The following is a 23,227-nucleotide window of genomic DNA, read 5'->3' as shown; positions in this document are numbered from 1 at the left end:
GTTTACCTATATAATATATCTAGTCACAGGACACCAAAAAAAATCCTCCAAACCAACCTCCACCCACATGCCAGCTCTTACTAAGTTGTTCTTTATTTGTCTGCATGTTGTAGATGTCATCCAAATAACTTTGTCTAAAAAACAAAAATCATTCCTCACTCTTTCCCTGCTCCATTAGAAAGTGTATGCACAAGGAAAACCAGTAAATCAGAGAGTGAGAGTATAGACCAGCACGAATGATGGTAGTGTTCCAACAAATCTGCTTTAATCGGTTATTTTCACTTGCATTTTTTTATGAATTTGGGCAAAATTCAGCACTTTTGGAGACATGAGTTGTGCAAAGTACTTGGCCTCCAGGGTGAGAAGGAAAAGTTGCTTTTCCTTTTCCATGCTTGACTGCAACACTGATGGGGAAATGTTGTGTTGTACCAGGAGCAGCTGGGATGACAGCTTTGTGCAAAGTATCCTCTTTACCCAAAAACCTTCCTGCTTGAGTTCTCCTTTCCAATTCCAGAGCACATCAGCCTCTTGAAGTGCAAAGATTCGAGCCACTGGGTCCTCAAGGATTGTAATAACCTTGTCAGATTGTATTCTGCCTGTCCCTATCACTTATAAGAACCATGAAGAAATATTTAAAACCTACTTTTTCTCTGGTGTTCCAATATAATTTCTGATAAATCCATCATATGTTAAATGCTTCTCCTTGTCTGTCTTTCTAACAAAGCTCCTTGATATAATGAGTTAGAATGGATAAAATCTGAAGTGCCTTTATGGTCATCTATAAAATAGCAGTGGTGCTTTACCCCAACTTCTTAAGCAAGAACTTTCTGGGTCTTTTGAGACAGGACAAGGAGAAGTAGTTGTTTCAGCTTACTGCCTGATTGCACTGGGGTTTCTGGCCTGTTAGCTTTATTTATTTACTTTTCTTAGCAAATCTTTATACCTGGTTTTCTGCTTTCTCTAATGTTTTCTTTCCAGTAGCTCTAAAAAAATTAATGTTCTTTCTTGTTAACATTTGTCTTGGTCATGTTTAAACTGTTTTTAGAGTTTGTGTTTCTTGGAAATATTTGTACAGAGAAACTGGGATGCTGTTGGAACTTTGTCACTTGAGAAACTGGCAACTTCAGTCCTCCCAGTATTTAAGTTTAAAAAAATCACTCCTCTTCCATTTTTCATTTAAAGATGAAGAGCTCTTGGATTGCTGGTCTGGATCTTGAGATGTGTGAAGCAAGGTGATAGAACAAAGCTTTGTGGCTTGGGGACCAGACTCCTTTTTTTTCATTTTCTTCACCTGTTCTTAAAGGTTTGGCACCTCTCAGGGCTTCTTAATTTTTTAGCATTTAAGTAACATTTCTAATGCTGAATAACTTTAGAAGAAGCTCAACAAGTTTTGCAAAGATTCTAGCTCAGAAATCCTCTCTTAAAGGGAAGTTCTTGAGACTCAATAAATTGCCACTTTCACAGTGTTACTGAGCAAAGGTTTCCATATCAAGCTTTGTGCTTGGCAAATCTGGGGAAGTGTGGAGTTTGCTTTTACAGCTCCCTGTTTTCAGGACCTTTTTCAAGCTTTTTCAGGACCTTTTTCAAGTTTGTTTTGAACACCCAATGTTTTTGGTTGGAGGTAAAGAATAATCTTCATACTTAAGACAGACATTCCTGGGAAAAAAGTCATTGTGTAAATGCCAGCATCAGAAATTAATTAGTCTTTCCATACTGCTCCTTAAATATATAGCTTGCTGGATTCATACTTCAGTACAACATGACTATTTACACAAGGCATATGGCTCACAGTTTGTAAAGGCACTCCAGAGTGGATGACTCTGTAAATAATTGTCTTGGCCCTAATTTAGAATCCAGTTAGCTTAATGGTTTTCCAGTAGTCATTAGTAGATACTTAAAAACTGTCATCTGCATAGCTTAGCTGGATCCTTTGGCTATGCTGAGGATACCTGAAGTTGGATTGAGTACAAAAATGTCATTAAGTTGTTGTGGAAATGGGGGAAAAAACGTGGTTGCTGCATCAGTGAAGTTCTGAAAATGCAGCATTTCTCCCTGACAGAAATAATTGTGTCCAAGCTCCTCGTGCTTCTGGTTGGATCACAGTCTAGCAGCACTGGTGAAATGTTTTTTCATGAGAAGGTGGACAACAATAACAGGATGGTGTTACCTTTAGTAGTAAAATTTCCCTGTTGCTGGTTCTTTTGGAACCTGCTTACTTAGGGTTAGCATGCCCACGAACCAAAGTCCCACTAATTTGCCTCTTTAATTACAGTAATTTTAGAAAGATCATTTAAGACTGCATCTTTCTTGCTGTAGGTAAAGAACATGATGGTTCCTTCTGTGATTACTTCCTCAGACACAAGACAGAGACAAGTTTATTTTATTATATGATGCTGGACATCTGTGCTGTACATGTCTCACTCATGTTGACCTGAAGCTGATGGTATGATTCAGTTTTCCTGTGCTCCTCAAGCATCTCTTATATTAATATGTCACAGAGGGAAAAAGTACAGGGCTCTATAGGCTTAGGCTCAGCAAACCTTCATTTTGTGGGCAGGTACAGTCAGCAGCATGAAGGATTCATCTCCAGCCCCTCCATCATTACAGTCTTGCATCAGTTTTGCCAGGGAAAATACAATACTGAGATCTAGAGGTGTAAGTGAGGCAGCCATCCTGCTAAAAAAAGCCACCTGGTTTATGTTTTATTTGAATGTTCAGAGGAAAAGATGGAAAAACTGAAGAACTGTTTTAAAAGTGGTTTAAAATTCAGCTTCAGAGCAAGAAGCTCCATAGGCTTCTGGCATCTGTTCTTCTTTAACCTGAAAAGCATGTCTACAATGTAGAGATACTGTGTATACTCAAAATAGTTCCTATACATCAAAGGAACAATGTAGTAGGAGGTCTCTTAAGGCATTCCTTGCTGTTACAGAGATTTTGAGACCTTGATTAGGTTAATATAGGCAGTTAGATGTATGTTTATATTGCAAGAGAAGTATAAGCCAACTTCTATGCTGAGACTTGTCATTCTTTGTGTCCAAGTAATTTAGTCTGAGAGGCCAATGACTGTGCTCACATGTTTACCTGTTTTTGAAGTGTCTCTGGTAAGGATTTGCTGCTTTCCTTAAAGATGAAGAGCCAGCCATGAGGCCAGATGATTTTACTAGAAAGGCTCAGTGGGTAGGGAAACCCTTTGGCTGTCCCTTCACAGAATCACAGAGTTACAGGGGTTGGAAGGGACCTCTGAAGATCATCAAGTCCAACCCCCCTGCCAGAGCAAGACCAAAACTAGGGCAGGTCACTCAGAAATGCATCCAGATGGGTCCTAAAAGTCTCCAGAGAAGGAGACTCTGGGGAGCCTGTTCCAGGGCTCTGTAACCCTGACAGTAAAGGCAATCAGATTAGTCAAGCGTGATTTCCTTTTGGTAAATCCATGCTGACTATTCCTGATAACCTTCTTTTCCGTGTGCATAGAGATGACCTCCAGAATAAGCTGCTCCATCATTTTTCCAGGGATGGAAGTGAGGAAAAATGGCTAATATTCACTTACTGACTTAAGTGAATTTAGTCTGAGAAGCCAGTGACTGTGCTCACATATTTAGTCTTGGAGTTCAGTTTAAATTTTTGTGTCAGTTTTTGCCCTGTTTGTCTCTAATACCCTATCAAAACTGTGTCAAAATAGCTTCCTGACATTTTAAATATGCTGCTTGTAAAAGGAAGCTCTTGTCTGTATTATGTACTGAAGAGCTTCAAGATTTGTTGGTTTTCTCACTTTCATTTTGAGCCTTTCTGTCCCTATTCATGTTTCTAGGCTGGCAGCAGTTGCAGCTTTCACTGCCACTGGATTCCTCACTGCTCCCATGATTGGTACTTGGGAAATTCTGTGCCCTGCCTCCCTCCTGAGTAACCACTATGTGAGGTCTCTGATCTCACCTGGGTTTGGAAGGATAGTGGTATTCACTCTGGAAAGTAAAGGGAACTATTACCATGGTAAAAAATAGTATTAGATCAGTGCTGTGGCATGTAGAGGTTGTCATCTTCAGCTGACTGAGAGCTCTTGAGAGTGAGTGCTAAAGATCAGTGACTCTGCTAAAATCACTTCATGTGTGGGCTGGTACTTCATCAGCATAATTTCACTTTCCACAACAGAATGGACTGGTTTAAAGAAAGACTTGAGTGTCCATCAATTTTCTTTTTTTTTTCCTGATAAAAGTGCTTTCTATTTGCTGTGCTCCAACACAACTATCCACATCTAATCATGTCATGATTTAAATCTGCTCTTGATTTCCATTGCATTATAATTACTCTTTTCAGGTGCTCATAATTTGTTCATGGGATTGTGTCATGGCATTACACACTGCTTTTGCTTATGTAGCTTAAGCCAAGAAGTTACTCGTGTCACAGAATAATTGGAAATCTTCCACTGTGAATCCATTATACAGGAGTTACTCAGCCTTGGCTGTCCAGATGCTCTTGAACTAGATTATAGCATGGTAAAAGGCTGTTATATTGTAATACCACTTCTCAAAGCAAACTTATTTCATTCTAGATAGGCATTTAAAATTATTTATTGTGGGAAACAGAGCCTTTTTCACATAGAATTGATATTTTTAGCTCTCTGGAGAACTTTATCTGCAATCTAGTTTGCTTGCTCTGTGCAGTAGCATGGAATGGGATAGGAAAGCTCTCACTGCCTCCCATTTTTCTGGGGCAAATAAACTCAACTTGCTGTTTCCTAATGGAAAAGTGTAGGGATGAGTTGTGTTGTCAGGTACATATGACACTGATTCAGAAGTTGGAGGAGCAGATGTTTGTTGTTTCTTGTGGATTAACTAGTGCTGCAACTTTGGCAAGCTATTTGATAGGGTTTTGCCTGACTGAAATAAAATAAATAAATAGTCCTCTCCCTACCCACGGTGAGTTCTGAAGAGAGCATTTCATTTTTCAAATGTGCAAATATCCTGTCTTTATTCACTCCTAAATTAACTGTAAAACATATTAATAATAATGACTTGAGTGTGCAGTGCCTGATGTATATTGCTGTGAAGACATCATCTACAGGCTGTTGCCATATCCATCAGTCTGTCAGAGGCTGTCCCTCGTGCAAGAGAGATCCTTTTTTCCTCTTGTTTTAAGTGCTTCATTCAGAGAACATTAGTATGTTATGATTTATAATAGTACTGGTACTTTGTGCTTACAAAGCATCTGCATTAGAAAGCATCTGTGCTCTTATTATTTGCATATATAATGAATTGTTGTTTACTGAAATTCCTGGAAAAAAATCTGAGCATTCAGGCTTCTGTGCAGTTTCACTTCACAAGAATACTAATTTTTTTTAGTCCATGGGATAGCAAAGCTGCTTAGCTTCATGAATTTCAAACCCAGAACTGTAGGAAGGTGACATTTCTGATAGCTGCAGGAAGGAACAGAAGCTCATTCACTCATGGCAATGCCAAGATTTGCCAGTTGGGGATGTATAGGAGGTTTAAGTGGTTCATTTATAGAAGAGGTTCCAAAACAAAAGGGTTTGGTATTAATTTTCACCCTTGTGGACTCATCTGCTTTCAGAACTTGGGGGGGAAGAAGCCAAACACTTTGAAGGAGTTTTCTGACGTTTTCACCTGCTATTCTGGATATTCTGGATGGCTGCTGGTGCTAATTTTGGAAAACAGCATTCTCTCAAGGCAGAGATCTTAGCTGCTTCTTACTCCTATTGTTTTAGTTCTGGTTTTTAATTTTTTTTTTTTTTTTTATTACTCCTTTCCTGATCTCTCCTACCTTTCTATACTCCTGAGCACAGGATATTTTCACATTTTTGCATTACTCTGGTCAATACATCCATCTGTACTTGCATTTGCATTGGTTGAACAAACTTTCCCAGTATAGGTAGGTCTCTGAGCATGGAAATAAGGGAGTCATGTTTTGAATATTCCTCTCACTTATTTGCAGCTTATCTCAAAAACTAAATCTCTTGGAAAATCTGGATAAGTCTTTCTGCAAGCATTTGGTAAGCTCTAGAGTACAAGACCTATTTTAAGATGGAGAAAGGCAAATTTAAGAAGCTGTTAAGACTGTTTCTGGCAAACTTCAGTGGGAGACCAGTGCTACAGTCAGTTGTGGAGCAAGCTTAGTCTCTGTTTTTCTTGCTCAGCAAAAGGTTTAAAAATTAAGATGAGTGTTACAGAGGAGTTCCAGGATGTTTTGGAAGTGATTGTTTGAAGCTAGGTGTCCAAAGGATGTAAAGGGAGCATGTTTGTGGTACCACCATTTGGTAATGGAGAGAATCAGTGATTGTGGGTGATGAGGCTGGACAAGTTAATTCTTGGAGCTGCAGAGCAAACAGAAGTGGGATAAGGCATTGGAACAGCTCACCAAGAGGAGTGACTGGCTCTTTATGGCTGTAGTGTCTGATTACAGTCAAATATCCTTTTTTTTCTGGAAGGTTTTGTCTTTGTTCAAGTAGAAATAATACGACGAGTGGCTGTGAGTCACTGAGTGAGGTTCTAAAGGTGTTTTAAATCAGGTTAGATGATTGTAATAATTATTTCTACTTTTAAATTTAATGTATTTAGTGTTTCCAAATGTCAGTGGTTCTGGATTTCTACTGGGGGGGTGTTTTGTGACTTACTTTCTTACAAGGACTTTCCGTTCATGCTTTCATTCAGATGTGTACACCTCCACCTTCTGACAGCCCATTACAGACAGGCTTCTTGCATGATGTTGTGACCTGTTAAACCACACAAAAATATAAAAAATAGGGAGATAGCCTTTTTTGTGTTCCCTCATGAATGTCAACACACAAAACAAGTTTGGTTGTGAAAAAATTTAATGCCATTTCAGTTCCTGGGTCAATCCTTCTGACTGAGGTCTTTTCCAGTTCTGCTTTAATTTTTAAAGAAGTTTTTAATGTTCCCATATTTTAAAATGCTCCAATGAGCCAATTTCATATTTGATGTTTAATATGCTTCCCCTGTTATTATGAACATTATAAAACATTGAAAGGGATGAATAAAGCTAAATTAGGATACAGGATGAGGCAGCTAGGAAGGCAAACAAGATCTGTACACAAGCTGTACTAAAAAGGAGGCAAAATTGCTAAGCATTCATGGGAAATCAATGCTCTTAACTTTATTTTTGCTAGAACCTGGTATTTATGGAGTTGTAGTTAATATTACAAATTAGAGCAGGTTTGAATGGGAGGACAGTCAGGTGGTTGTGGGCACAGTATTTTTTTCATAGAAGGAAGGAGGTGAGATTTTTGCTTGATATTGACCAACCAGAGAGAAGGAAATAGTTATATAATCCTCTCTCTAATTTTTTTTTAATTCCATTCATATTGCAAGGAGATTTACATCATCAGTGTGCGTAGTCTCAACTTAAAGAAGATTATGCTTGCAGAAGTTGGACAAAATGTCATCCTCCCACACACACTGTAAAAATCATTGGAAAAGCTCATTTTCTCAAAAAAAAAAAAAAAAAGTTATTTTTTGCATAGATGAGAAATACATCTGATGTAATTCTATTTTGGGGTTTTATATTGTGTAGGAAATGTTTCTCTGTTTTGTTTTATTTTTTATCCCTCTGTTCATGTGGAGGCATCCACATCCTGAGTGGGAACTGCTGGGCTAAGCCTTCCATGCTGCTGTGGCGCTTCCCTCCCAAACTGCCTGTACCATGTTCCCTCATTAATTATGGATTCTCTATAGCATCTGCCCTGCTTGGCAGGTGTTTTATAAAAGCATCTGTCCAGCACAAATAATACTTGCTACATTTTGTCTTAGTAATTGGATTTTTCTTCCTTGCTGGGACTTGAGAGCTTGTTTTTACCTCAGTTGTTGGTATCTAATCCTTCACTTTGCTGATCTAATGGCTTTTTGGTGTCGCTCTTCTGCCTTGGGTTTTACTCAGTGGTCACCAAGCATCAGGGTTTGTAATAGGGATTGGCAACTCTGTAAATTATTTAAAATAAAGACAGATTCAGAAAGTGGTGAACAAAAGGCAGCTGTCTCTTTAAAGAGTGCAGTTTGATCAGAGCATCAGCTCCATCCCCTGAGGACACAGGCAGTTTTTACTTGTGGGGCCCAGGAGTCCCTCACTTACAAGGATTCCTCTCTGCTTGTGCATGTGTAAACCTGTAACCTGCTCTTTGGTGTAAAGTAAATCATATCCTACACATCCTCTAAATGTGACCCTTCATAAAGTCAGGATGACAGATCCTCATTGCAAAGCTGTGCAGAGCAAGCTCGCTGTCTAGACAGAGCAGAATTATTTCCCATTTATCTTTTTTTTTTTTTGGTTGCTGTTGTTAAATTAATAACTGACTGTCAGGCTTGGTGACTTCTTTGACTTCTTTGAACCCCCAGGAAGGCTGCTCTCTCCTTACCTTCTTCCCAGCTGCCCTGTGAGTGCTGAGCTGAGGAAGAGGAGCAGCTCCTTCCTCTCATGCTGCTCTTGGCAGCAGATTCCATTATTCCCGATCAATGCCGCCGCCATGCAGGAGGAGGGGAGAGGGAGGAAGGGAGGGTAGGAGGGGGGGAGCTTCCTATTCAGGGATTGATCAACCTGCCCTTGCATGAACAAATTGATTGCAAGAAGGGCTGGGATGCTGCTGTAAGGCTGGAGCAGGAAAGGGCTTGTAAACAGGGGAATGCAGGCTCTTCAGTAGTGGGGAGGGTGTTTGAATTGCCTCGAAGCTTGCTGGGTTTTCTTTTAGCATAAAGCATAGTACCTGAGCCTACAAACAAAGCCAACACTATAAGGAATTACAGGGATATCTAACACTTAGATGAGGAGCTATTGTGCTGACTTACTTGAGCTGCTTCAGCACTGAGATTTATTTCTCCTTTTTACTTCAACCGATTCTACCATAATCTGCTGCCTCTTTTGCATTTTAAAAGCTCAGTTTCCCCTGCTCCCCATTTATTTTTATTTTTTTTGCCTTCTTTCTATGCCTTCCTTGGACTGAGAGCTGACACAAAGGGATAACAAGTATAGATCCCCTTTACTGCTCCCACCCATGCCTGGCTTGTAAGTATGGGCTGTCAGACACAGGGCTGAGAGAAGTGGGCAGGATCACGCTCTCATTTTGTCACTGTAGACAATAACTGCAAGTACTGGAATCCCAAGACCATCAGCTCCTCCTCACCCTTTGTGCCCTGCTTCGTTCATTTATTGTTTTCTGTATGGAAAAGTTTTCTGGCTGGAGAATGAGTCTTCTTTCTCCTGGTGATGTGGCTGAGTGGCTGGATAGCAGCACAGAAGATGAGAAAAGCCTCCTCTCCTTTCTTGGTACGGTAGGGCACTAATTGTATTTTTTTTTTTCTTTTTTTCTTTTTTCTTTTTTTACATAACACTTTATTAGGAAGCCTTTGCTACTTTCACTGGTGCTTAATTTCTTCAATCCCTCAGTTACCTGACATTGTTTCTTCTTACAAGCTTTTAAGTGGTCTGTAAGTGTTAATTAAATTTTGTTACTATCTGTTCGAAATAGTTGCACACTCTGGGCCAAGGTCAATTTATAAAGGGACATGTGCCATCTGAAAAGTCATTTCAGGAATAAACACTGTTACTTGCAGGTCTGTTTTGCTTCTCTCTGCCATTTGACCAGCTGATCACTGGGTTCAGTCTGCTTCCACTCTTTTCTGTCACTTTACTTCCCCCTTACCAACTTTTTGATGGTAGTAAGGTGAAACAGAGGAACCTGACACTTTTCCTCTTAAGAGTAATGTTTAGATGCATGTGGAATAAAAATCTAAGCCATGGGATTCCTCTCTAGACTAGAAATTAAATCTAGGAAGCACAATCAAACAATCCTGTGCTCTTTTTATTGATACTTACACATCAGTTTAACTGCATCCAGGTAGAAAATTGAAACTGTTCTTTTATTTATAGTCCTGTGTAAATAACAGTAGAGGCTGAAATTGTTTTTAACAAAATTCACAGGTAGAGGCTGATTATTGTTTTGTCTTTTCCTTTGAGTTGTTGCTATGTTACACTGTTGTTATTTGGTTTTGTTCTTTAATTCCATCACTACAAATCATTCAGTCTCTCTCCTTGATGGCTCCTGTTGTTCTCAGGCTGAAGGCTGTTTTCTTTCTATTTTGATGAATTCCAGGTACTGAGTTGCTCAGACAGCCTTCTTGATATATGTGCCTCTCTTCCTTTCCATGGACTATTTTAAATCATGTTTGTTACAGTATCTGCTAAAATATATTTTCCTTTTTCTTCCCAAGATGCAGTAGTCATCACTGGGGATCTTTGTCTGTCTGTTAAGTGTGTGACAACCAATCCAGCTGCTATTTCCCCCTGGTTTGGTGTCCTCCATCCAGACCATATTCAGATACTTGGTGTGCCTGAGCTCTCTTCACTAGATGGAGTTTACAGTAGACTCTAAAGTAGCAGTTCTCTTATTTAGCAGGTCCAGAACAGTACAGAATGTGGGAGGAAAATAAAGGACTCCCACAGGGTTTATTTTCATTTGCTAACCCTTCATTGTAAAGTGGCTTTCTTTGGGAATATCACACCAGGAGATTCCCACTTACCACCCTTACTTGAATGCATCCATGGTTTGTTTCCCCCCTCTTCTCTCCAAGAGATGCTTAATGTGTCCCCTAAATCTCACCCCAGGAAGTGTCAGCCTGGAATGTGAAGGGTATTGCAAATCTCATCTACTTAAGGTAGCATTTTTTTTCCTCCAAATAAATATTTTTATTTACATTATCTCTTAAAAGACTTCCCATTTCTTAAATGCTGTCTTAACTCTGGGGTTGTATTTAAGGTTCAGTGACATCCCTCAGATGCCTACAGTATGGTTTGTTTGGGTTTTTTTTCCTTCTTTCTGTGTCCATAACAATAATTCTTACTGCTTGGGGTTGTTTAATCCAGCCATAGTGAGCAAGAGGTACTGAAGCTCAGAGCAGCCTTCTGGCCTGTGGAGAGCAAGGAGGAAGAGCTGTCAGTTTTTGGTGCATCCAAGAGCCAGTTACTTGTGGGAATATCCCAATAACTAGAGCAAAGGATTGCTTTTTAGAGAGTGCCTCGATTCACAGCCCCTTTGCAGAGAGTAAAAAGATGAGTTTTGAAAGCGGTGGCTCAAGGCTGTTGTTTAATAAGGATGATAAATATTGACATCACACTAATGTGTTTCAAAGTCATAAAACTTTAAACATATTACACTGCAGGAATAAGTTGCCATGCATCAGCTGACCTGCCTTAATTGTCTGTGTGCAATCTCTCCACAGCAAACACAAGGTAATTTGAATTAGCAGGGGCAGTCCAAGATCATTAGGGACTAACAAGGACATCAGTGTCTCCAGGTCATGTGCACCAGCTCCCTGTGTCTGCTTTGTGTTGTCACAGTTGTCCAGACAATTTTTATTGCTGTGTGGAGAGTCCACTGTTAAAGGAGGCTTAGGAGGCTGAGGCATGAGGACATTAAAAAAGGGCAACTATCCCAAATTTTGTACAGCCACAGACATCATGCAGAGGGTATGTTGAATGGTTTGCAGATGTGCATCTGTGTCGTTTCTGACTCGAGTTTGTAGAGCTGGAGGATTAGTTCCTCTGTCTCAAAAGTGAGTGCATTGGTCTAATAACATCTGATGTTGTACTCACTAAATGCCACATGCAGTTTCCTTCCAACCCTCTGTGAAAAGAAACTATGAAAGCAAATGCCTGAAATAAAAAAAAATATTCTCTGCTGTAATATTCTTGCCCCTTCTTCCGGCCTTCTCAGAGTATTCATCTGATTTGCATGCTAGGTCTTGTCTTTCAGATTATATAGTCCTTTAGGAATCAGGACTTACATGTCTATTAACTGATTCAAACTATCATTTAGGTTGCTTGATATGCATCTTCTGGACTGGGCACTAGTTCTTTTATGTGCCAGCACAATGCAAGTTGCCTAACAGCAACACAATTACCAGTCTGTAAATTAAAAATCTCTTACATTCACCTGGATCATCTGGCAAGGCTTGTCTGATCAACTCAATACCTAGTTAAACACAGTATCTTCTTTTAAAATCCCTGCTAATGGACTGGGAGAGTTTATAAATTAAGTGGTATCCAGTTGATAATGAAGTTCTGTAGCAAGTGAGCTTTGCAGTTTTCTGTGTATTTCCTTCTCCAGATTTGGCAACTGTGATCCAGTTCAGTGTGCTGTTGGGTACTTTCTCTCTGGTGAATCTTCTTGTGGCTTTTCTCCCCCTGTTTAGTTGTCTTTATAAATGTGGAAAAGATATCACTGCAGATTTCAACTTTTTCCTTGTAGAATTTGCATGATGCATTTTAGTCAGAATGCAAACTTGGACTTTGCGCCTTAAAATGGATCAAGGTTTATGGATTTGCTTTTACCTTAAGCCTCTTCTACTGGCATTTAGTTAAACTTTTATGAACTTTTTTAAGTCTGTGAATTGAGCCCAAGTAAGCAAAATGAAAGAGTGCTTACTCCAAGATAAAATATTAGCATTTTTATTTCTTTTTATATGGGGCTTTGCATTTCATTAGGTGGCATCATCTGAGAGGTGCTGTTCAGATGCTTCTTGTTGTTTCTTCTGGTATATTTCCTAGAGCTTTCTATCATTCTGCTTTTTATTACTGTCTCTAATTTCTTGTGTGTTCTCACCAGGATAGCAGAAACCATAAGTAACTCCTGACTGCACCCAGGATGTCTGTCTCATTAGTGCTGTCACATGTGCACTCTGAGATGACTCTAAAGAGGCAATGACACAAAAACAGTCTCCTCAGTCTTAACAGAGTTGTGAATGCCATGTTATGGAACTATATATGCTGTACTGATGTATCATGAACTGCCTTGGAGCATGCTGAATTTTTGTACTTGATGAAATGCTTATTTATTTTAAAAGGGCTCTAAAAATGAATTAGCTAATCCCTTTTTAATAGGCTTAGTACAGTAGTTTATTTGAAATTAAAATACTTGAATTAGCAGCCCCACTGAATATTCCCACTTGATGAGTATTTGTTCATGCATGCAAGACTTTTTAAAAAATCATATATATATGTATGTTACATTTTAACCAAACCATTAGGGTCAAACAAGCACCTTCCTTATTTATGGAAGGTGGGTGATGGACTCACTATGAAAACAGTTAATAAAAATATATTGGAGTAGAAAGGCAGGATCACTCTTTTGGTTTGATTCAGTTTCCTGCCCTGCAAGCTGTAAGTTTTGTTGTACTCTTCTTTTTAAGGTTAAAAACCAAGCTCTCTAGTTCCTGGTGTCCATGAAACAAAGACTAAATCTGTTTGTCTCTGTAGTAAATCATGTAGCTGGTGGTTGCATCTATGAATAACACCTTCAAAAACCAGCTGCCAGCAGCACACCCAGAAATGCTCCAACTTTTCCAAGCTTAGGTTTGAGCCCATTATTTCTTTAAGTGTGCTTGCAAAATAAATAGTAAGTCACAAAAAGTCATGTGCTGCAGGGTTCTATTCTGTATTTCTTTTGTAGATAGTCTGTAAGACTAACTGGGTTTTTGATAGAGTAGAATATAGCACTGAAAGAGGCGTTGAATTCCTTTAGTCCTTTTTAGTCCATTGCCAAGTCCCCAGCAGTATCTCTTCTGTCCATCCTCTTTGAGGCAAACACCTGTCTATGCTGTCCTTACAAATCCTCAATAACAAAGATCATATTTTTCCCAAATCCATCCTAAAGATACTCTTATTATCACTCCTTAGGATTCAGTTATTTATCTGGAGATAATTACTACAAGGTTTATTTGAAAAATTAATAATTACTCAGAGGCCCATGAAGAGTAGCTTACTTAATTTTCATGTCTGATTTGTTTAATGTAATTCTTCCCTCCTGCCTCCCTTGTAGTGTCTATCACACTCTACTAGTGCCTCATTTCAAATTAAGACTGCAAACTCTTGGGGGCAGAAATGGGGCCTGTTCAGGACAATCTGGCTGGTCTGCATCCTGGGAAGATGCCTCTTGGTGTTACCACGTTTGAAATGTATGATAACTCATTCAGGCAGAAGAATGTCTAAAATGGCTTAGATAAAAGGTAAATATTCAGATGTAACTTTTTGTCTGGTAGGAACTATTGCTACAGGATGCTTACAGCATTTAAAACAAGGGCACGTTTTGCTTTAAAAAAAGGGACATAATGTGTGTGGTTTATTGATCCTTCAGATGAGAGGCTAATTGGAAGGTTGGTTTTGATTGTTCTGTACTGCTCTGACAAGCAGCATTTTCTTATGGGGAGTGCCAAGTTAGCTATAGAGAAGGGGTAAAAATATTTGGGTGGGGTTTTGTTTTGTTTCAGCTTTTTTTAATTTAAGTGCACCTGAGAGGTAGTCTTTAGGAAACACTTGGTTCTGGGTAGGTAGTTGTCCATGGTGAAGTGGGTTTGTATTTTTCCAATGCCTGTAATTAAGCTGGACTTGAGAGGCAGAATGAATTGATTCTTTTTATGAATCTTACCCTCTATCCTCTCTAGTTGCAGACTGAGGTACCATCATATCAGATGTGTGCACACAAACAAAAGAAGTCTCAGTCCCTGAGATCTTATTGTGTATTTCTTTTATTTTTCCATTCTGTAGGGAATACATAGCAGCAGTCTGATAGATAGATAACACAAGGATGCAAACTAAACATATTTGTAGAATGAATTTAAGGATGGATTTATTTATTTATTGCTTAACAAAACCTGTCTTGGGAAAGAAACATTAATTATTTTTTTGTGAGTAGTACAGATTTTTTTTCCAGTGAATGTTAAGTGCAGCCTTTCACAAATCTTTCTTGCATGTTGGAGTGAAGGATGTTGCAGGAGCTCAGCTGTGTGTTGTTATGAACTTCTGAAAGTCACAACTGGTAAAATGGTGACTTTGATTGTGAGTTTGGGTTGATTGTTGTGAACTGTTAAAAGCTGGGGTTGCTGAAAGGTCAGTGTTGCAGAATGTGGCTGGACATAATAGAAATGTAGGACCTGCCATCCTGGGGTAGGTAGTCTGACCTGTTGTTCACTCTGGCAGAGACCAGCACCACCTATTTATGAATAATGACAGACAAGAATTATGTTTACCAGTGTGGTTACCTTTTTGCATCTTCAGGTAGGCCTTTAGAACTGCTTTAGAGTCACCTCCTGGACTTCATAAGAAAGAACCCAGGTCTGGAAATGTTGCAGGGAGGACACAAGCCCAGTCTGAAAGGTGCAGCAGTCTTGACACTGGCACCACGCAGTCATTTTGTTGCATTGCCCTTTGCAAAATGACAGGAACTCCTGTAACTTGTGTTTCTGTGACCTTCTTTGCAAGTTCAGTAACTTTATTCTTTTCACTCTAACCCCTGAGGCTGTTTCTTTGTTCATGATTGTTTTTCCTGCCCTTTTCCAATCCATTTCTAACTCAGAAAAAGGGAGATAGAGTAGCAAGTACTGTCCTGCAGTGCTGGGAGGTTTAATCTGTTTCTCCCGGCCTAAGAAAAAACTTTTCATAGTGCAATACAAATTCCCACAGCACCAAGGTTGTGTATTTCAACTGGCCAGAGAACCCAGCAAGGGGAAATTCAGATCTCCTGGCTGGAGGTCATTGAGGCTGCACCACTGTGACCAAGGTGGTTGTCTTCTAAGGAGAGGAATCATCACCTCTAGTCAGAGTAGTAAGTGGCACCTCTTAAACACAAACCTGGTTTCTTGCCAGCAGAACAAGCTTTGGTGTTGCTGAAAGATGGAGTTATGCAATATGAAGATGCAAAGAGAGCCCTTCCTTATATCCTTATATACCCTACCTTCCTTCTATCCATGGCCAGTTCTGTTTTCAGAGGCATCCACCATTCCTTAGTAATGGGCTTAATTTATAACTGAAGATTACAATGTAGTGCATGAATTTTTATTTGCATAAATATTTATTTACAGAAGTGTTACCACGTTTCACATACCTATGGGATGATAAATTACATGTCCCATAGGGATGTTTACACCTCACTTGATGGGTTAATTTTTATTTTTTTTTAAATCAGGCTGCCTTTTTCGTCTGGGTTTTTAGTTTCTTTTGGGTTGTTTTTTGGTTTGGTTTTTTGTTTTGGTTTGGTTTTCTTCTGAGAAACTGAGGGTGGATGAAAAGGGTTATTGCTTATCCATAGAAACAATGTGATTTATCTATAGTCTTGATTTATCTGTAGTCTTGGTCCCTGAGAGTGAGCAGTGCAGAAAGCAGTTGTAATTTAATACTAAGGCAATGCAAGGTGCATTGATTTTTACAGCAGGTGAAGATTATGCAAGAGCATCCTCTAGCATTATTTTCTGGAGCAGGGGATGGAACTTTTTTTTTTTCTGGTGGTGGCAGTATAGATTTTCCTACACGATTCAGCAAAAATAGTGTTCTGAAGGCATCACAGCAGGTTGCTTCAGGTTTTGGATTTCCAGTTTACATATCTTTACAATTTTGTTGGGACTTTTTTTCCTGAGACTGAGCATGGTGGTTTTTTGCTAATGGTTTTGAGAGGGAAAGGTAGTTTTCTTTTTAGTTCATTGTGGGAACCTTGAGAACATCTCATTTTCCCTTCCTTATTTGCTACAGTTCTGTGATGAACTGAGAACAGAAGAAACTTATTTTACCAATGGGATCCCAGTGTTTTATTTGCAGAGAACATGAGTTGTTGTTGGGTGTATGTGGGGGGAAGAGCAAAGACAGGGAGAGCCAGGCATGTTTCTTGTAGCTTTTCAACTCCATTCACTTTCAACTTAAACTTTTTCCTAAACTGCCCTTCCTGCAGAACCTGGTGTTGGAAATAGTGGGGATTCTGGCTCTTGCCTTCCTATATAACTCAGCAAAGCTAACAGTGTGTTAAATTACTGAAGCAGCTTTGATGTGATTTCCTGCATGTGAGAAGTGGCAGAAGCCAAACCTATTCTGTTACACATTACTGTGTGATGTAAAATAAAAGGTGCTCGCTATAGTCTCCAGTTCACAGTGAATATATCACTCCCATTTGCTTTTGCTACGTTTACAGTGAGAACAGCAGAAGCAGTAATTTAAATCCCACAGACTACAGCTCTTTCTGGAAGAGCAGTACTTACAGGTGCTGCAGGAAATAAGTTTCCCTTCAGAGAGGCAGGGGGAGGAGGTCAGCAGCAGAAAAGAGCGGATCCTCAGATGAAACAGCAACCTCAGCAAAGGCTCCTGAGATGGTGACACTGCCAGTTATTCAAAAACCTTGGGCTAGCACTGGCCCTGCTCCAAGTGCTTTGTTCTCTAAAGGTGCCCTGACAGGGACTTACCCTTAAGCACTGTAACAGGCGATGCCTCCTTAGCTGGAAGAGAAAGGAGCTCATCAGCTGAAGGAGAAATCTCCCCCAAATTCACGTTGCATTATCCCAGTCACCGTGCAAGCTTTGACAGCCCACAATGTACTTGGTGTGTGCAGGGCTTGTGTATCATCCTCATGGTTGGCAGCTGTGCCCTGCCCATTTTCCAGTGGTTGCTGTACTCTGTAGGTGAATCTTCATTTCTCCAGGTTAGGAGGCTGTTCTCCTTAGCAGTTCTTTCCCCATCGGTGGTTACAAGCAGACTGATAAGCTGAATGGTAGGGGTCTGGGTTTTTTGGAAAGATTTAACACCTACAGTGTGAGGCACTAATACTGCAGGGTCCTGGTTTCTTAGCCTCTTGCTCAGTATGCTCCATTTTGTCATTCTTCAAGCATCCACAGAGATTCGTATTATAGCGCCGGTGACATTAAAATCCGGTGTGCACAAGACGAGTAATGCCATCCCTGAAGAAGCCTTTTCTCATTTTGTCTTAGATTATTGGGAGGAAAACACAGCTCTTGCGGCACCAGCTGGCTGTCTCTCTCTCTCTGAAAACCTTTCTTTTTTTTTTTTTTTTTTTTTTTTTTGCTGCTGTGAATCAGGATGTACAGTGAAATTTTCTGTAGCAGAGGGAAGCCGGCAGTTGGGCGTCTGTTAATAGCCTGAAAGTAACTAATGAGGATGTGCAGCCGGAGCGATTGATTGAATAGCTGCAGTCCTGTGTGTTTCTTTTCCACTTGCTTGCTCTCTGCAAGCCGTGGGAAGGGGGGGGGAAGAGAGGGACCCAGCTTTCTCCTAAGTGGAAGTAGCACAGATCCCCAGGGCCAGGAATTGAAGTTTAAGCTGCATCTTGGCTCCCGAAAGGAAAATGACAGGAGTCAAAATGTCATTGTCTGGAGTCATGGCTTACTCTTTTTCTTCAAGATTCAGAAAATGACAATGGATTTTCTGCTAGGAAGTGATTTTTTTCTTTCCCCGTGGTGGGGAATGTTTTGTGAAGCTGGATTCCTTTAAATCTGGCAATTGAGCTGGAGATGGGCAGCAGTTGTGATAAAGGTATCTGTACGTATGTGTGTGTGTATCTGGATAAATATTAAAAATGTGTATATGTATATAATGTGCTTGTGTAGAGATTTTTAATAGCCTGTACACTTTTATGCCTTTATTCTAGGATTTATACTCAAAAAAGATTTAAGTGCCTCTTCTATGAATATTTATGCTCATTAGATCAGCCTGCATGGATTTAAGATGCCAAAGTCATATCTTAGTAAGATCATATTGCCAGAATGAGAAGCTGACCTAATTTTTTTATATGCAGAGATATATATATGTCATATTACCCAGGCAGTTATGAGTCTTCTGCTAGTTGCATTATTTGACCAAATAGTGTGATCATGTAAGAGCAGACTTTGACCTTTGTCAAATTGTGTTCAGCTGTGACTAAAATTGAGCCTCTCTGTGCAGTTGTAGTTATCTGTTAGTTACTGCATTGCTTATATTAAAAAAAATAAATCTCTGAATTCTATCTCACAGACTGTAATAGACTACTAAATATGCTTGGGTATTGATCTTCACTATTTTTTATTTTAATTGCCTGTTGCCTCTATTCAAATCAGATTTACAATCTTGACTCTGTCAGTGGGAATGCCACTGTAATTTAGTGATAAAGGTGGAGAAAAATAGGTGTTATTCAGCAGTTTACTAGAGCACTTCAAACTTTGCTGAGGTGTCTGTCCTATAGGGCATAAAACCTGACTATTCCCCTCCCCCCAGCACCCATTCACCTTGGTTTTTTTTTTTTTCCTGTTCCTTAGAGGTCCCAGCAGAGAGATCTCCTCGCAGACGGAGCATCTCCGGGACCAGCACTTCTGAGAAAACCAACTCCATGGATGCTTCGAATACTTCTCCTTTCAAAGTGCCAGTAAGTTTGCTTTTCCTCCAAAGGAGGATTTTTTTTCTCATTGAATCAGAGGAAAATATTAAAATATTACATTGTATAACTAAAGATTGGGGGTGGGGGGGTGAGCTGAGGAGAGGGGAGCAGGGAAGAGCATTTAGTTACTATTTCTGTAGACCAAGATGTATTGCTATCAACTGTCATGTATTATCAAGAGATTTCTGGTAAATCCATAACTTGCTTATTTTCATTGCCTTGATCTGAAGCTGAAAATCTGTGTTAATGTCAGCAGTGACCTATATAAATACTTTTGAAGTCGTCACCAGGGATTGCATTATAAATTCAGTTTTGAGTAGGGAAAAAAGTTCCTGTGGGTTGGTGTTATGTTTCCCTCATACCAGTGAAGTACATAGAAAAGTGGAATGGCTTCAAATTTAATTTGCAAATTGATGGAATTTCTGCAGATGTGTTAATTGCTCTTGAGCTCTCCAGGTTTTGTTGTGAGTTTGGTTGACTGTGAGTCTGCAGGAGACATTTTCAGCTTGAGTTCATATTTTCTTGGTTGTGTCAGTCTTTGGTCAGAGAATCCAAGAGCATAAAGGCCTTTCTGTGACTAGGCTGAGGGCAAATGCTCCAAGTTAAAAAAAGAGGTGCTTAGTAATTTTTTAACAATGTTTGTTTGTGGTTTAAAATATTACTTTGAATATTGCAGATGTTTTTATTTCTGGCAAGTAATCTCCTTACTTTAAAATATGAGGAAAATCAGAAGAATTGTCTAGGGGTTGAGGTCCTTTCTGGTTTTTATGAACATGAGTACCATCTCTCTATCTCAGTGTCTGTGTTCTTGTTTTGCTTTAGGCAGAACTCATCCCTTTAAGCAGACTCCTTAGCTCACTTTAGATCCAAATGTGTGAGACTTGTCCTTTTTGAACAAATCTTTCATTGTGTCATTTTAAAAGTAAAATTAAAAGACAGCCAAGGATTTAATGATAATTTAAATTTAATTATAATATTAATGTTGGTCAGAGTGTATAGAACAGATGGTGTTCTATAGAACAGCAGCCTGCAAACTCATGATGCACTGGAATTGAAAGAGACCAAGGAAGCAGTGAATAGACTGGGTATCCACACTTGATCACTTTGCAGAGTCATAGAGTAATGTGTTTTGGAAGCAACCTCTGGAAGTCTCTGATCTATCCCCTTCTTTAAAGCTGGGGCATTTTCCAGTAAAGTGTTGAAAACCTCCCAAGAATACAGAGTGCACAGACTTGCTGTGTGACTTGTTCCATTTAAATGTAAGAAAAACCTTTTATTTTACTCTGAAGTTGGTCAAATACTGGAACAACTTGCCTGGAGTGGTTGTGGAAATCCCATCCTTGGACATATGTTCAAAAGCAGACTGGACACACAGCTCTGGTTTAATCTGCTTTGAGCAAAGAGGTTGGACTAGAGAATCTCCAGAGGTGTCTTCCCACCTCAGTTACTCTATGGTTCTATAAACTATCTTCTGTCACTTCAATGACCAGTTTTCTGGATGGGACATGGAGATAAAAATTGTCTTGGTCCAGTTGCATGTGAAGTAGTCACAAGAATATTCTCTTCTGTCAAGTTCTGAGGTTTTTATGCTGAGCCCACGGGCCTCATAGTTCCAGGATGATTTCTGAATTCCAAGAGCCTTCAAAGGTTCTAGCTATTCTCATCTTCATTTATAAGAAATTCTCTGTCTTCTTTGCCTTCATCTATAAGTAAGTGCCCTGGCCTCTAGATGCATACCTGCATTGCTATACTTCTTATCTAACAACTGCAAGCTACATACTGGAAGGATTTGATTGCTATCTGTGTTATTTTTTTCAGTTTGTATTTTTCTTCTTAACTTTTCTACCATCCTTTTAGGTAATGCTTTAATGTTTCTCTAATAGTTCTCTAATACTTCTTAGCTCCTTGTCCTTTTCAAAACAAGAACATTGCAAAATGTTTCTCATTTCCCCAGGCAGTCTATTGATCTTTTAGGACTGGCAAGTAGGCTCAGGAAGCAATACATGGTGGCCTTGTTTGGGCTTAAATCAGCAAAAAACCTAGAAGCTATTTGTGCCACATGTAGCTGGTATTATGCTGCTTTGTCTGGCCACCTGTATACCCAGCATAATGCACCCTTTTGCCTTTTTCACAGGGACAAGGCTTCTGGCTTTGTAGGTTTTTCTCTAACTCATTTCTGTGCTCCTTAACATTTCTGTGTTACTCCTTAGCAGTTCAGGTGGAGGCTGAGATTACCCTGTTTTAAAACATGCCAACTTCTAATCTGTTTCAAAAGAGCAAGCTGCAATTAAAAGTCAGATTTGCTTAAGCATACAGATGAACTCAAGCCAAAACTACTGAAATAAAATCCCATGGATTTTATTTCACTTTGTTAATTGACACACATCTAATAGGTGGTTGATAAGACCAGAGTGGGTCTCTTACTTTGATTTTTACTAAGAATTTCCCAGCTCTTCAGAATTAGGTAAGAAGAGTTGAGTGCCTCGAGGAAGCCTCAGATCAGTTGTCTGAATAAAGCTTCATGTGGAAGATGTGAAGGGTGCCTAGGCTGGCTTTAAATTTGTGTGTGAGTGTGTTCATCTTTATTTTTCATATAAAGGAGATGATTAATAACAGGAGCTCTTGTGGTTTTGTTTTCCCAGCCATTGACATCTCCAGTAGAGGTTGGAGGGCTATAGGCAGCTGCAGGGCAGTGCTGTCTCAGTTATTCTTTCCATGGACCTGACTCTGTGCCATACCTCTTCTAGTCACCACTTGGATTTCTAACAAGAAGCAGCTTAAAGCAGGGGACAGCTTAACCTTCTTCCATCCTGATGGGAAATTATGCTGAGACTTTCATAATAAGTTGCTTTTACAGCTTTTTAAGTTTGCCTCTCAGAAGAGCTGTTTAAGAGCTGTCTTCCAATAAGACAGTGGCTTCCAGCATGTTCTGTGAAGGTTTTTTTTCCCTTTCAAACACCAGGCAGTGGTACTCACTCAGAAAAAGGCATCTGTTTTTTTAAATACCTTTAATTGGAATGTGTTGAGCATCTGGAATTTTGATTCATAACAGCATGATGGCCTTTAGTGAACATCTCCTTGACAAGACATTTTTTAAGTCTTTTCACTGGCAGTGGTCAAGGAAGGTTTTTCTTTTAAGGGGCTAATTTGTAAAGTTCAGGAAATTTGCCTTCCTTTCCTACCTGTGCAGTAGTAGAAAAGACATTGAAATTTACTGTTGTGAAAAGTGGAATTCCAGTTGTTATAAACATACCCTTTCTCAGGCCTAACAGCTCCATGGTCCTGCACATGCAGTGCATTAATCCTGGTTATCTTCCACCAAGGAGAATTAAGTGGATTCTGCTACTGGTGACATTGCACAACACCAGGGACACCTGAGATAAGAGTTATTTTCTTCCTCATTTCCCCAAACGATGCAGTGAAAACATCAGTCTCCCTCTAGCTTCAGTTTTTAAATTTTAGTTTGATCATTTTCAGGTGTATCTGGGAGGAATATTGAGGAAGAATGGAAGGGCAGGAAAATTGAGATGGTTGCTTGTCTTCTCCCATACAGACAGATATGTGCTATTTGCATATATAGGAAAAGTTGTTGTTGTTGTTGTTATTATTATTATTCTGAAGAAACAGGAAGGCAGATGGAACTGGCTAGAAGTTGGCATCATGACACATAAATGGGTGAGAAAGCAGCTTTTCCCATCCCACACATGCTATGTCCTGGCAGAGTGTCTCCATCTCAGTGCATCCCGTTCCCTACTGTTGCACTGTTGAGTCCTGGTAGCACTGTGGCAACCTACTGTATTATCTCATAGCCCTGCCATTGGAACTGAGAGACCAAAATAAATAGGAAATTATCAGAATATTCAGGCCTCCTGCAGTGACAGGGTAGCAAGGAATTACCAAGTTCCCTCTATAGACTCACGTTGTGCTCTCCAATTTTTGCTTCTTTGCAGTAGGGTTGTTTGTGAACTGTTATTACAAATAATACATGATTCATCCATGACTGCTGGCTGTTAGGGAAAAAATGATGAG

The 23,227-nt window shown here is 39.6% G+C and overlaps 1 protein-coding gene across 4 annotated transcripts in view; it reads left to right on the top strand.

The window, feature by feature from the left end:
* Positions 1–23,227, top strand: part of RASAL2 (RAS protein activator like 2) — a 173,244-nt gene that overhangs the window by 106,618 nt on the left and 43,399 nt on the right. For all 4 annotated transcript variants that reach the window (XM_030455339.1, XM_030455340.1, XM_030455338.1 and 1 more), the window contains exon 4: positions 19,080–19,186. In XM_030455339.1, the coding sequence (XP_030311199.1) occupies positions 19,080–19,186 (107 nt within the window). The remainder of the gene's footprint in view (positions 1–19,079; positions 19,187–23,227) is intronic.

The sequence above is a fragment of the Calypte anna genome, chromosome 8, assembly GCF_003957555.1.
Source record: "Calypte anna isolate BGI_N300 chromosome 8, bCalAnn1_v1.p, whole genome shotgun sequence".
Taxonomy (NCBI): Eukaryota; Metazoa; Chordata; class Aves; order Apodiformes; family Trochilidae; genus Calypte; species Calypte anna.
This window is presented reverse-complemented; position numbering and strand designations above follow the sequence as displayed.